At 36.8% G+C, this 14,641-nt stretch overlaps 1 protein-coding gene across 2 annotated transcripts in view; it reads right to left on the bottom strand.

Moving 5' to 3' along the window:
• COL4A5 (collagen type IV alpha 5 chain) overlaps positions 1–14,641 on the bottom strand; it is a 309,426-nt gene that overhangs the window by 138,818 nt on the left and 155,967 nt on the right. For both annotated transcript variants that reach the window (XM_054723296.1, XM_054723239.1), the window contains exons 10-18: positions 12,406–12,468; positions 6,386–6,421; positions 6,256–6,297; positions 6,010–6,102; positions 5,103–5,156; positions 4,950–5,006; positions 4,611–4,655; positions 2,235–2,288; positions 494–535 (exon numbers count right to left, since the gene is read on the bottom strand). In XM_054723296.1, coding sequence (XP_054579271.1) covers positions 494–535; positions 2,235–2,288; positions 4,611–4,655; positions 4,950–5,006; positions 5,103–5,156; positions 6,010–6,102; positions 6,256–6,297; positions 6,386–6,421; positions 12,406–12,468 — 486 coding nt within the window. The remainder of the gene's footprint in view (positions 1–493; positions 536–2,234; positions 2,289–4,610; positions 4,656–4,949; positions 5,007–5,102; positions 5,157–6,009; positions 6,103–6,255; positions 6,298–6,385; positions 6,422–12,405; positions 12,469–14,641) is intronic.

The raw sequence follows: 14,641 nt of genomic DNA, 5'->3' as shown, positions 1-14,641 counted from the left end.
ATGAAGCAGTTTGCTACATTTGTTATTTAAGGTCCCTAGAAGAACCTACTCAGGGGGGAAAAGAGGTGTGACTCAGACAATTACAAATTGAGAAAACCTCCTTAGATCAAATTCTTCTTTACCTTGAGCTTTGCAGGGGAAATGACCAATTCCTAGCTCCCCAACAGTTTCTTTTATTGAAACTTTGTAAGTAACACTTGCACCACCTGCTGGTTACTTGAAAAATGATTTGGTAATCATGATGCAAAACAACCCAATCTCATAATTTTGGAACTTTACTGTGGAGACGTAATTAATACACAGACAGAATAATACAAAGACTTTGAGGTCAACATCACTAACATTTTTAGATGTAAAGATTTTTAAGACAGTAGAAATTGATAATGACTTGGAATTTTGTGTTCTATTAGGAAAGGGTACATAGTATATAATTAAGGCACAAAAATGAAAATTCATTAATACATTTGATAAAGGAAGATTAAGAAAAACTTACAAGTCCAGGAGGGCCAGGTGGGCCAATGTCACCTTTTTGGCCCTGTTCAATACAGTTTTAAAATAGGTTAGTAAAAGACACATTGAAACATCCATTTCTTCAAAAACATAACAGATAACTAAGATTCATAAAGTCCCAGAAATCCATAATAAAATATATCAAACACTATATCATGAGGTAAACAAAACAATAGTGACCTAAGCCTACAAAGACCTGTGATGCTGTTTCAGATTTACTAGCTATACAATCTTGACCAAATAAATTAATTTCTCTGTCTTATCTATAGGGTAGGATTCTAAGATATTTCTAGCTCTAACATCCTTTATTTTAAAATTCATATTTTCTAAGAAACTTTAAATATTTTATAAAGAATATACTGAATAAAAAATTTGTACCGATATAATTAGTTTAAACCATTACATATTTATATGTTTAGTCATGTTTCTTTTCATAAAACTTGTCAAGGTCATAAATTTAGTGTAATTTCCATTATTGACAGATATATTATAGCTGATGGACTTAAGTATAATCAGGAATAGCTAATAAATCATAATTACTTTTGTGACTTTGCTCTCAGTAATTAATGAAAAACAAATCCAGACAAAACTATTAACCTCAACCACTAGCTAAAATAGCATGAAGAACACAGTATTCAATTTTTACTCTACTGGCCAAGACCCAAGAATAGATTTCTCTACCACAACTCTACTCTTGTTCTAGACTTGTTTATAGAAACCTATCTATAAGCTCTTTTTACTTTAAAAAGCTGTTCTGTCTTAGCCCTGGCTGGTGTTCCTCAGTTGGTTGGAGCATCGACTGTTCACCAAAAGATAGTAGGTTCGATTATCAGCTAGGGCACATACCCAGGTTACAGGTTTGATTGCTCATGGGAGACAATCGATCAATGTTTCTCTCTCAAATCAATGAAAAAAGTTACTCTGTCCTATAACTTTTTACTTAATACTTGAAAAAACAACCGTATTCTCTGAGTATATGTAATTTCCTTTATTCTACTTGTGCCTCTTACTTCAAAATAAAACTCAGATATAATTTTGAGATAAACCACCATTTAAATAGTGCCCTCAGAATACATTTAAATTTGTAACACCTTGCCTGCAAAACAAAGTTTTTCAGTTTGGGTTTTCATACAAAGCAATTAGAGACCATAGAGATTGGAAAACTGTATATTTTGTGATCTGTTATAAATATGGGAATTGTGCGCTTCATACATTCTTTCAAAGTCCCTTTTAAAATAGGCAACTAAATAAATTTCTACAGTCAGGCTGCATAGCCAAATGAAAGAAAAAAACAGCAAAGAATTAGTCACAGCCTTCTAGACAATAATTGCACACAGAATGGAAATGTTTTGTGAAGACATTCTAAAGTCATAACTATAAGCCTTTTTAGTAGGAGGACCTCACTAAAATAGTGCTGAATCTTCTTTCTGGAGAACAAAAATTTTGCAGATACATATTTAAAGTAAAGGCATCAACTTTTCACAATGGAAATGCTAAAATTAAACAATTCTTCATGGACTGTGATTTAGAACAATGGATGAAAATTCAGAGGAAGTGGTATTTGAAAAAAGAGGGCAACATCAAAAGATGGATAAAGAATGTATGTTTTGAATACAAAAGCTAGTTATTTAGAACTTTTCATTTATAACTCAGTGTTGGGAGATAAATGAATTATTATTATAACTAGGATAAAATCAGTCACTTCAAAGTATTAAAAGTCTTACCTTTTCTCCAATCCTTCCTGGTTCACCAGGGTAACCAGGATCACCAGGCAAACCCTTTTAAAACACAGAGGACAGTGTGACATCAGCAAAATGATGAAGTAAGGGAATCTCCAAATCTTCCCCTCCATAAAAAAAATAGCTGGAGTCAACCCTTTTAGAACTCTAGAAATTAGCCAAAGGCTTGCAGCCATCCAGGAAGCATTTATTGAAAACAAGTGACATTTTAATTTGCTCTATCTATTCCCATCATCCCTCCTCAGCTTCGCAGTAGCTTCAAAAACCAATAGTACTTAATCAAGGTTAAAAACAATAGCCTGGCAACAACTGGAAGAGAAAATAAACTGGGTTTGAGCTTCTTCAAAGACCCTTTCCCACAGAAATGTCATTATTTCATTTGTATGGTGGTTACCCAAAAGACCCCACTGACAAGACTACCTTTGTTTGACCTAATTTGAGTTCTCCCAATACAGAGAACAGCCTTTTCCCTAGGTATAGCTATAGAAAACAATCAGGCAAATTGTTGAATATCATGGCTGCTAATCATTAAACAAAGACAAAATGTTCCAAAAGAAACCAGGAACTGAGGCCCTGAATTTGCCTCCTCTTATACCATTTTATATGTTTAAGCCATTTGTGAATCTGTAGTTTATAAATTTGAGGACTGCCTGTTCAGTAAAATTACATGTAAATAAATTTTTGTGATTTTATTGCTTCCAACTTCCAGTCTTGTTAAGAATAACCCTTTTCCTTCGAAATTCTCTCCAAATGTCATCAAATTTCCTATCTTTCCTTGAAAACTTCTTTTAATATCTACTGTGGATACTCTTAATATTAAGGCTGCTTGAAATAATATTCCTGGACTGAGACGTTTTAAATGTTTCTCCATTTTTTAGTAATTTGAATTATCTGTCAAAACTTTTACTTAAAAAACTTATGTTCATACAAAAAAATTGTATGTGAATGATTTTAGCAATTTTATTCATAATGGCCAAAACCAGAAACAATCAAAATACCCTTCAATGGGCAAATGAATAAGTCTGTCTTGCTATACCCATACAAACAAATACTATTCATCAATAAAAGTGATTGAACTATTAATATACAAATGAATACTAATGCTATGTAAATGAATATTAATTCAAAAGGCCATGTACATAGAAGTGAAATCATGTTGTATTTGTCTTTTTTCTGTCTGACTCATTTCACTTAGCATAACACCTTCTAGGTCCATATGTGGAGTCTAAAAAGCAAAATAAGTGAATAAACAAAACAGAAAGCTCATAGATACAGAGTGATAACTATGTATGGTGCTGGTGGGTAATTGAAGTATTGGGGAGACCACTTTGTAAACTATATGATTGTCTAACTGCAATGCTGTACACCTGAAACTAATACAAAATAATATTGAATGTAAACTGTGTAATTGAAAAATAAACTTGAAAATCTATATACAATATTATTCCATTTGTATGATACTATGGTATAGGTAATATTATAGGGATAAAGAACAGATCAATTTTTGCTGGAGATTTAAGTTGGGATGGAGGGGATGGGATGACTATGAAAAAAGGAGTGTGAGGAAACTTTTGAGGATGATGGAATTGTTTTTGATTATGAAGTTGGTAACACAGATGTATGCATTTGTCAATACACACATAACTGTATGTTAATAATGATTCATTTTACAGTACAAACATTATATCTCAATAAATATGACTTAAAAATCTGGCTTAAACGTGTGTGTGTGTGTGTGTGTGTGTGTGTGCGCGCGTGTACACACACACATACAATGTAATACTACTCAACGATAAGAAAAGATGAAATACTGCCATTTGTGACAACATGGATTGATCTTGAGAATATTATGCTAAGCGAAATAAGTCAAACGGAAAAAGTCAAGATCCATATGATTTCATTGGTAAGTGGAATATAAAACAAAAAGCAATAATGAACAATGAAGACAAACAAAAAGCAATTCATAGACACAGACAATAGTATGATGGTTAACAGAGGGAATGAGGTTTGGGGGAGATAGTAAAGGGTAAAGGGGGTCAAATATATGGTGACAAAGAGAAATTTGACTTTGGGTGATAAATACACAATGCAATATATAAATGATGTATTATAGAATTGTAGACTTAAAACCTATATAACTTTATTAATCAAGGTTACTGCAATCAATTTAATTAAAAAATAAAATACAGAATCAGATTTTGGTTTCAAAAAATCTGACACAAAAACACAGGAATTTCAAATTCATGTTCAAAAGAAAAAGAGTAATTTCCATTCATTTAAACTATTCTTAATATAAGCCTCTTGACCATCCTGCTTCCTGACCTTGCCTTTTTTTTTTCTGGGGGAATGGACTTTACTCACTGGAATTCCTGGCTGGCCATTCTCTCCATCTTTGCCCGGTTTACCCTATAGGATTCAAAGAAATGCAATAATATAAACTTGTTATTTAGGAAGTATGAGGTTAAAGAATATAACAACCTTTATTCCTGACTTGGACTATATTAAGTAGATTTTTTTTGGACTTCAATATTATAATAAATAAATAGACTTCAATATTATAACAACACCTAAATAAAATAATATTTTATGTATTCAATTGTGACATTTTGAAGCAATGAAAGTAGGAATTAAAGGGAAAGAATAAAATTATACTCATATATTTAAAAATTTTTGCAGAGTATTAGTAATTATAACACTTACTCTTTTGCCAGTGTCTCCTTGTTCACCCTTCTCACCTTTCACACCACCTGGAGGGCCCTGGACACACACAAGAAGTTTAACATTGGTTCATGGAATACTATATATTAATACCAATTTACATTAAATGATGCTAAAAAAAATTAGGTTACTTACTGGAGGACCACGCATCCCTGGAGGTCCAGGAGGCCCTCGTTCACCTGGAAGTCCCTATGTAGTAGTAGAAGAAAGGAAAGCACTATTAATACTGTTAATGCTACAACTAGCTTGAAATGCTTTTATGAAGCTGAACTATAGACTCATGTAGTATAACCAAAGATAACAGGATGTTTTAATTCAAAGTTGAAATCTGTTAGGCAAATGGACCATCTTTTTAACTTCATTTAATTTTTAGTGGATGGTCAAGTCAAGTTTTGAGATAAATAACAAGACAACACTTAAAATGAAAGTATTAATGATTTTTAAAATTGTATCTTTTTTATTGAAAGTATTATAGATGCCCCCCTTTAAATATATTAGAAAATGTAATCTTATGCTTTAAATGGATGGATTATATGGTATATATATTATACATCAATAAAGTTCTTTAAATATTTAATTATCTCAAATCCTTGTTATTTTTTTAAAATTTCTTTATTGATTAAGGTATCACATATTTGTCCTCATCCCCCCATTCCCATCCCACACCCCTCCCCACGCATGCCCCCACCCCCTGTTGTCCTTAACCACTGGTTAGGCTCATATGCATGCACACAAGTCCTTTGGTTGATCTCTCCCCTTTACCCCCACCCTCCCCTACCCTCCCTCTGAGGCCCGACAGTCTGATCCATGCCTCCTTGTTTCTGGGTCTGTCCTTGTTTATCAGTCTATGTTGTTCATTATTTCCCCTAGATGAGTGAGATCATGTGCTATTAGAAATACACTTATAAGAACCGAAAATGAGACAAGCAATCAAATCTTTGTTATTTTTAAAATAACATAATCACATTAGAGCTTATAATGCATTTTAATGGAATGACACTTTTATAGCAGATGCTCATTGATTTTCTCTCCACACACTCACCTGATCTCCTTTCTGAAATTCTACATCAATTGGTCTTTTCTGTTCACTGATCTGCCCTGGTGGCCCAGGAGGGCCCTGAAGACCTTGCTCACCCTATTTGCAAGATAAAATAAGAATGTGATATTTCATAATTTACACAAAAAAATATAACATGTAAGCAAAGTGACAAGAGGCAAAATGGCAAGTTCAAATGACTATGAAAGGAACAAACTTGGGGATGAATGATCCCCTTTTATCTTTACTCACCTTTTCTCCCTTGGGTCCTTGAAAATTTAAGCCCATATTACCCTGAAGAGATAGGTTTCAGCTTAAAATCTCATTGACAATGACAAAAACAATCCACACCAAATAAAAGATGTAAAGAAAAAGAAAATACCTTTAGTCCTGGAAGTCCTGGTGGACCAGGAGGGCCCTAAGAATAGAAGACACAGAAAAGGAAACAAATGTTATATTAATGTTTATTTAAAAATTATTTTGTTTCATAAAAAATGAGGACTGAAGATGCCCTTCAAAATAATATTTTCTATTTTTCCTCATTGCTTTCTAGTCAGACACACATTTTAAATAATTTAAATAAAGTAGATCAATGTGGATATTTCTCATGTCAGGATACGAGTGGGCAGGGGGTTGATCTCTAACCCCCCGCTGACGGCTTAGGCCCACTTCCCCAAGGGCTCCCAGACATACAAAGATGGATAGAGACACCAGTGCCAAAATAAGTACAAAAGTTAATGTCAACAAATATAACATTTCTCATGTCAGAATTATAGGTTAATTTAGGTAACATAAGGCAATTAATGCTCTAATTCTAAAAAGATGTGTTTACAGGACTTGTCCATACTTAAAGATTGAGTGGAATTATAGAGATATGATTATTTGTATCATAATTTTTGTTTCATTTGCTTTTGATTTTTTGTTCCCCTGAGTGTATGCTTAGATGTTGAGTATACCAACATATCTGGGACCATTAAAACTTTTTTGATATAATATAAACTAATGTGTTGGTACCTGTTTTATCAGGTATAATATTTGTTCTACATCACAGTTCTTAATTTGTTTAGAATTTTGTGAAAGATGGTATAGTTTTATTGACAAAAGCAATCATTTTTTAAATTTTCTTTTATTGTTTAACATATTAAATATGCCTTTTTTCCCCTCAATTGATGCTCCCCCCGCCACTCCCACACCTGAGTGCAATCACTCACTGCCTCAGTGTCTGTGTCCATTGGTTATACTAATATGCGTGCACACAAGTCCTTTGGTTGATCTCTGACCCCCCGCTCCCCTGCCCCTTGTCTCTGGATCTATTTTTGTTCATCAGTTTATGTTGATCATTATATCCCACATATGAGCAAGATCATGTAATATTTATCTTTCTCCAACTGGCTTATTTCGTTTAGCATAATGTTTTCCAGTTCCATCCATGCTGTTGCAAATGGTAAAAGTTCCTTCTTTTTTATAGCAGCATAGTATTCCATTGTGTATACCACAGGCTTTTAATCCACTCATCTGCTGATGGGCACTTAGGCTGTTTCCAAATCTTAGCTATGGTAAATTGTGCTGCTATGAACATAGGGGTGCATATGTCTTCCTGGTTTCTTGGGATATAGTCCTAGAAGTGGGATTAATGGGTCAAATGGGAGTTCCATTTTTAACTTTTTGAGGAAACACCATACTGTTTTCCACAATGGCTGCACCAGGCCACATTCCCACCAACAGTGAAGAAGGGTTCCTTTTTCTCCACATCCTTCCTAGCACTTGTCATTTGTTGATTTGTTGTTGATAGCCATTCTGACAGATGTGAGATGGTACCTCATTGTTGTTTTGATTTGCATCTCTTGGATGATTAGCGACTTTGAGCATGTTTTCATATGTCTCTTGGCTTTCTGAATGTCCTCTTACAAAAAGTGTCTATTTAGGTCCTTTGCCCATTTTTTGATTAGGTTGTTTATCTTCCTTTTGTTAAGTTGTATGAGTTCCCTGGAATTTTTGGAGATTAAATCCTTACCAGAGATAACATTGGCAAATAAGTTCTCCCATGCAGTGGGCTTTATTGATGGTTTCTTTTGCTGTGCAGAAGCTTTTTATTTTGATGTAGTCCCATCTGTTTATTTTCTCCTTAGTTTCCAGTGCCCTAGAAGCTGTATCTGTAAAGATATTGCTATGACATACGTCTGATATTTTGCTGCCTATGGAGTCTTCTAAGATTTTTATGGTTTCCCATCTTACACTTAAGTCTTTTAACCATTTTGAGTTTGTTTTTGTGTATGGTGTAAGTTGGTGATCTAGTTTCATTTTTTTTTGCATGTATCTGACCAAATTTCCCAGCACCATTTATTGAAGAGCCTGTCTTGACTCCATTGTATGCTCTTGCCTCTGTCAAATATTAATTGAGCATAATGGCTTGGGTCTAATTCTGGGTTCCAAATGTAATCTTAAAGCTATGTGCATACAAAAGCAATATAAAATTTTGACTAAATATTTTATAATAAAACTAGAGGCCCAGTGCACAAAATCTTGCATGGGTAGGGTTCCTAGGCCTGGCCGGCGATTAGGGCTTATCGGGGCCTTCCGGCTGCGAGCTGGGGCCTTCCTTCCCAGGTTGTTGGATGCCAGCTGGGGCCTTCCTTCCCCAGCTGCCGGCTGCTGGCTGGGGCCTTCCTTTGTTCCACTCCGCTCTGGTTGTCAGCGTACATCATAACAAGTAATTGAACTCCTGGTCTCCAGGTCAAACTCCCAAGGGGACACTTTGTATATTAGCCATACACACACACACACACACACACACACACACACACACACACACACACACATATATATATACATTAGCAACTGTCTTGAGAATTCAGGTAGCTAGAGTGGAATTTAACAGCTAGGTTTAACAGTTTTGTTAAACCTAGAACCATGAAAAAGTATTCCAAAGAAAATCTGAAACATTATATCTTGGGAAAATGATGGTACATTAATGAAAATTGTGGATAGATTATTTAAATATAACATACTTGATTTTTTAATAAAAAGAAAAGTGGAATGTAAGAGAAAAATAAAAATAAAGAAATCAATAAATAACATCCTATATAATAAAAGGCTAATATGCAAATTGACCAAAAGGTGGAACAACTGGTTGCTATGATGTGCACTAACCTCCAGGGGGGAGACGCTCAATGCAGGAGCTGCCCCCTGGTGGTCAGTGCACTTCCACAGGGGGAGTGCTACTCAGCCAGAAGCTGAACTCATGGCTGGAGAGCACAACGGCGGTGGTGGGAGCCTCTCCCGCCTCTGAGGCAGTGCTAAGGGTGTCTGACTGACGGCCTAGGCCCACTTTCCCAAGGGCTCCCAGACTGTGAGAGGGCACAGGCTGGGCTGAGAGGAAAGCCCCCGAGTGCATGAATTTCGTGCACCGGGCCTCTAGTCCTACATAATAAAAGAGTAATATGCAAATTGACCACACCTTCGCCATGCCCAAGCCACACCCAACAAGTATGCAAATCAACCCAACCAAGATGGCGGTTAATTTGCATACATAGTTGCCCTGAGCGGACCCCCTGCGACAGATCGCAGGGAGCTGGGGTCCGCTCCGGCCCCAGGCCAAAAACCTCCAGGCTTTTGGCCTGGTGCCGGAGTAGAACCCCTGCAATCGATCGCAGGGAGCTGGGGGTTGCTTTGGCTTGGTGCACCAGCGGAACCCCTGTGATCTATCGCCTGGACAGGGAGCTGGGGGTCTGCTTGTGGCCTGGGCAGGAGCGGACCCCTGAGATTGATCGCAGGGAACTGGGGGTCCGCTCCTGCCCAAGAGGCTTTTGGTCTGGGCAGGCCTGTGCAAGGGCTGAGCTGGTAATCAGAGGGAGCTGGAGGGGCCTGCCCAGGCCTAAAGCTTTGGCCAGAGGCTTTAGGCCTGGCCAGGGCCCAGCCCTCGATTGGTGTGAACTATAGAGGAAACACCTTTTCTGACTGCACATTGGCTAAGCTTCCTTTATGCCACTGGTAATATTTTTAGTAACTTGGGTAATACAAATCCAAAAAGGTGATCTAGGGTTTTTCCACCACACTTCTGGAAAAAAAAATGAAGGTCCGCTGCTGGAGGGCTAAGAAATGTCATATCCTGCCCTAGCCAGTTTGACTCAGTGGATAATCCCTTGGCCTGCAGACAGGAGGGTCTGGGTTCGATTCTGATCAAGGGCATGTACCTAGGTTGCAGGCTCCTCCCTGGCCAGGGCCCAGATCAGGGTTCATGCAGGAGGCAACCAATCAAAGTGTTCCTCTCACTTTGATGTTTCTCTCTGCCTTTCCCTTTCTCTTCCACATTCTCTAAAAGTCAATGGAAACATATCCTCAGGTGAGGATAAAAAAGAAATAAAGAAATGCATATCCTATGAAAGATACATCTTGAAAATGCCTAAAGAAAGTTGTCATTTTTTCTTGGTTAAGGGACTGGTGTCCGTGTTGATGAAAACCCTTTGGTGGCTGCGGTGACTGGCAGTGGCTGCAGCAACTGGGTGATGGGGCTGGTTCCTTCCCCTGATTAGCCCGGTTGCCTCCCACAAAGGGAGGCCAGACTGGGGCTTAGGCCCACTCCCCGTGGGGCGTGGGCCTAAGCCGTCAGTAGGACATACCTTGAGGGCTCCCAGTATGTGAGAGGGGGCAGGTTGGGCTGAGGGACCTCTGACCCCCAGTGCACGAATTTCATATACTGGGCCCCTAGTCTATATATAAAATCCTAAGCAACTGAACGACCAATTGACTGGTCGCTATGACACACACTGACCACCAGGGGGCAGGTGCTCAATGCAGGAGATGCCCCCTGGTGGTCAACGCACTCCCACAGCAGGAGCACTGCTCAGCTAGAAGCCGGGCTCACAGCCGGCAAGCCTCTCCCGCCTCTGCAGCAGCACTACTGAGCAGCGAGCAGTGGTGGCTGCAGGTGCAGTGGGGCCAGGATGAGTGGGAGCAGCTCAATGCCCAGCCCCAGCTTGAGCTCCTCCCTGGGCTGCCTTCCACTTCCTGCACTGCTACATCCCTTGGGGGATATTGGACTGCCAGTTTTGACACGATCCCTGCAGGCCTGGCCAACATCCCCTGAGGGTTCTCGGATTGCAAGAGGTTGCAGGCCAGGCTGAGGGACCCCACCACTGCATGAATCCATGTACTGGGCCTCTAGTGTTAAATATTTTAGTACAGTTTTATTTTTATGTGATCTGATTTTGTATATATGAGAATGTTACAATGTTTTAAAAGTTAAATAGGCATTTGTCTGCCCAATGTGTCACCTCTTGATATCAAGGGACCTATTTATTTACATATTGTACTTTGGTGGCATTTCTAAGTCTTGGCTTCACCTATTGAATCAGGGTTAATTCAAAGGACATTTAGAAGTGCAGATTGAATAAGTTATGTGCCACAAAAGTTAGGGAAATGCAAGGTATAACAACACACCTAGTATATACCAATGTTATAACAACAGAATTAAGAAAAAGTTTCACATCTCTGTCTCATGCTTTGCAGCATGTCTACAACTAAAACAAACTAAATAAAGGAGGTTTCTAATCCTCTTTAAGAAATATTTCCAGGAAATCAATAATCACAATCTTTTCTGATAGATTCTTCCGATATTTAACAATAGAGAACTAATTTTGTCATAGGCAAAAATGTAAAATCTATAATGAAAACTGTCACTTAAATACATGGCAGATGACAGAGTAGCACCTGAGAAATTACTTTGACTGAAGTACAATTTTCTTGCCTTATTAAGAGGGCACTGCAAAGCCATTAAGTCCAAAACATGAGTTGAATTAAACCTGAGTATTTCAGGAGTAAAAATACTTAGAATTTATTATAGTAAAAAATATGAGTATCCATAGAGGTAATAAATTAATAGTCTGCCTGCACATTCAGTCTTTAGAAGTTCTTACTTCTTCCCTGGGGTACATACATCTTATCCCACTGCAGAGTGTTCACTAATCTCACCAGGCCTACAATTTGTCACAGGCCCCTAAGAAATCACAGCTGATTTTTTCTGTAAATACTTTTTTTTTTTGTTCCACTTAAAAAGAAAATTTCAGTTTGAAGAAACATGTTTTATCAACTAGAGAACTATTGTGGAAGACTTCATGAAATGGCCAGAATTGACTTCAACACTGACATATCAAGAGGTAACAAACAAAATACTTTATTTTAAATCTTTCATTTTGTGACCCTCATTTTTCCCATCTATAAAATGGAGCTATTACTTAGAATATATTGGTCCTGATGACATTGTTAAATCTCTCGTTAGTAAGAATATTCTAGATTATGAACATTGAAAATGCATTACACTTTAAAATAATATACATAACATTACTATTTGAGAAGAAAATCAAAATAAAAGCGGGAAAAATGAAATTACACAAGTAAGCTTACCATCAAACCTGGTGGTCCTGGAGAACCAATTGGCCCTGGTATACCAATGGGACCTGCTGGGCCCTGTTATAAAGGAAGAAAAAAAGGATGAGAGAAGAAGAAAACACTCACTGTTACACAAAGAACTAAATGGAGGAAATTTAAACTTAAGTAGTTGCCAGAATTCTGTTCTACAATTCTGATTCTGCAATATAATAACCAATGTTTAAAAAATATAAGAATAAATGGATTGAATAATTATAAAAAATCAACTAGACAGATGGATGAAGCTTTTAGAAAACTTATGTTTTACAGTGGTAGATAACAAATGTGGAACAAACACATCATAAGGAAGTTTTAGAAAATAAAGTGATAAAGATGGGCAGAGTGGTGGTCTTATGCTAGAACTGGGAAGGGAAAGCTATTAGTTTCAAGGTAGCTTTTATAATTTTTATGTTTTAATCATTTTTTAAATTTTTCAATTACAGTTGACATACATTATTATATTAATTTCAGGTGTTAACCCCAATGGTTAGACATTGTATACCTTACTAAGTGATCATCCCAATAAATCTCATACCCATCAGACACCATGCAGTTATTAGAATATAATTGACTATATTCCCTATGATGTACTTTACATCCCCACAACTATGCTGTAACAACCAATTTGTATTTTGTAAAACCTTCACCTTTTCACCCATCTCCCCTAACCTCTGTCCCATCTGGCAACCGTCAATATTTTCTCTGTATCTATGAGTCTGTTTCTGTTCTGCTTGCTTGTTTATTTTGATGTTTAGATTCAATTGTTTAGAATCAATGAAATAAGATTAAAAATGACAAAGGAAGTGATTATAACTGGAAAAGAATAAGAAAACGATGCAATTTTTGTGGAACACAATTTAGCATCTTAAACACTTAAAAAATTGACACCTTTCAAATCTAGCAATTGTATATCTAGTTATAAATCCTGAATTGTTTTTAATTTTAAAAAATCCCGACACAACCCAAATATTCAACAATAGGAGATTGGAGAAATAAATTGTAGTATAGCTACACAATGAAATATTTTGTAGAAGTGAAACTGAATGAACTAGAGCCACATACAATCATATAGATGAATCTTAACATATCAAATAGAAAATTTTGTAGAAAACCAAATATGTATTTTATTATTTTAAAAGCAAAACAAAGTATTCTATTGTTTATATGTAAAAATATATATAGGAAAACTATTTTTAAGAAGCAATGCCCTGGGGGGCTGGAGTGGTGGGGATGTCAAGCAGAGAAAAGGGAGACATATGTAATACTTTATTTTTTTTATTTATTTATTTATTTATTTATTTATTTATTTATTTATTTATTATTGTTTAAAGTACTACATATAATAGTACATATATCTTCTTTTTTCCCCATTGACATTCCCCCAGCCTCCCCTAACCCCTGTCGCATGCCCTCATTCCACGCCCCGCTCCCCAGTGTCTTGTGTCCATTGGTTGTGCTTGTATGCATGCATACAAGTCCTTTGGTTGATCTCTTTCCCCCGCTCCCCCACAATCCCTAGCCTAATTTGAGAGTCTGTTCGGTGCTTTACTGCCTCTGTATCTATCTTTTTGTTCATCAGGTTATAATGTTCTTTATTTTCCATAAATGAGTGAGATCATGTGGTATTTTTCTTTCATTGCCTGGCTTATTTCACTTAAAATAATGCTCTCCAGGTCCATCCATGCTGCTGCAAATGGTAAGAATTCCTTCTTTTTCATAGCAGCATAGTATTCCATTGTGAAGATGTACTATAGTTTTCTTTTTTTTCTCCATTTTTTTATTAAGGTATTACATGTGTACATATATTCCCATTGTTTCCACCCCACTCCCATACATGCCCTCACCCCCCAGTGTCTTGCATCCATTGGTTATGCTTATATGCATGCATACAAGTACTTTTGTTGACCTCTTATCTCCCCCACCTCTCTCTAAACTTCCCACAATAATTTGACAGTCTGTTTGATGCTTTAATGCCTCTGTATCTATTTTTTTTATTCATCAGTTTATAATGTTCTTTATTATCCACAAATGAGTGAGATCATGTGGTATTATCCTTTCATTGACTGGCTTATTTCACTCAGCATAATGCTCTCCACTTCCATCCAGGTTGCTGCAAATGGTAAGAATTACTTCTTTTTTATGGCAGCATAGTATTCCATTGTGTAGATGTACCATGGTTTTCTGATCCAGTCATCGGCTGACTGGCACCTAG

The sequence above is a fragment of the Eptesicus fuscus genome, chromosome 1, assembly GCF_027574615.1.
Source record: "Eptesicus fuscus isolate TK198812 chromosome 1, DD_ASM_mEF_20220401, whole genome shotgun sequence".
NCBI lineage: Eukaryota > Metazoa > Chordata > Mammalia > Chiroptera > Vespertilionidae > Eptesicus > Eptesicus fuscus.
Note: the sequence above shows the minus strand (reverse complement) of the source record. Positions and strands in the feature narration are given on the sequence as shown.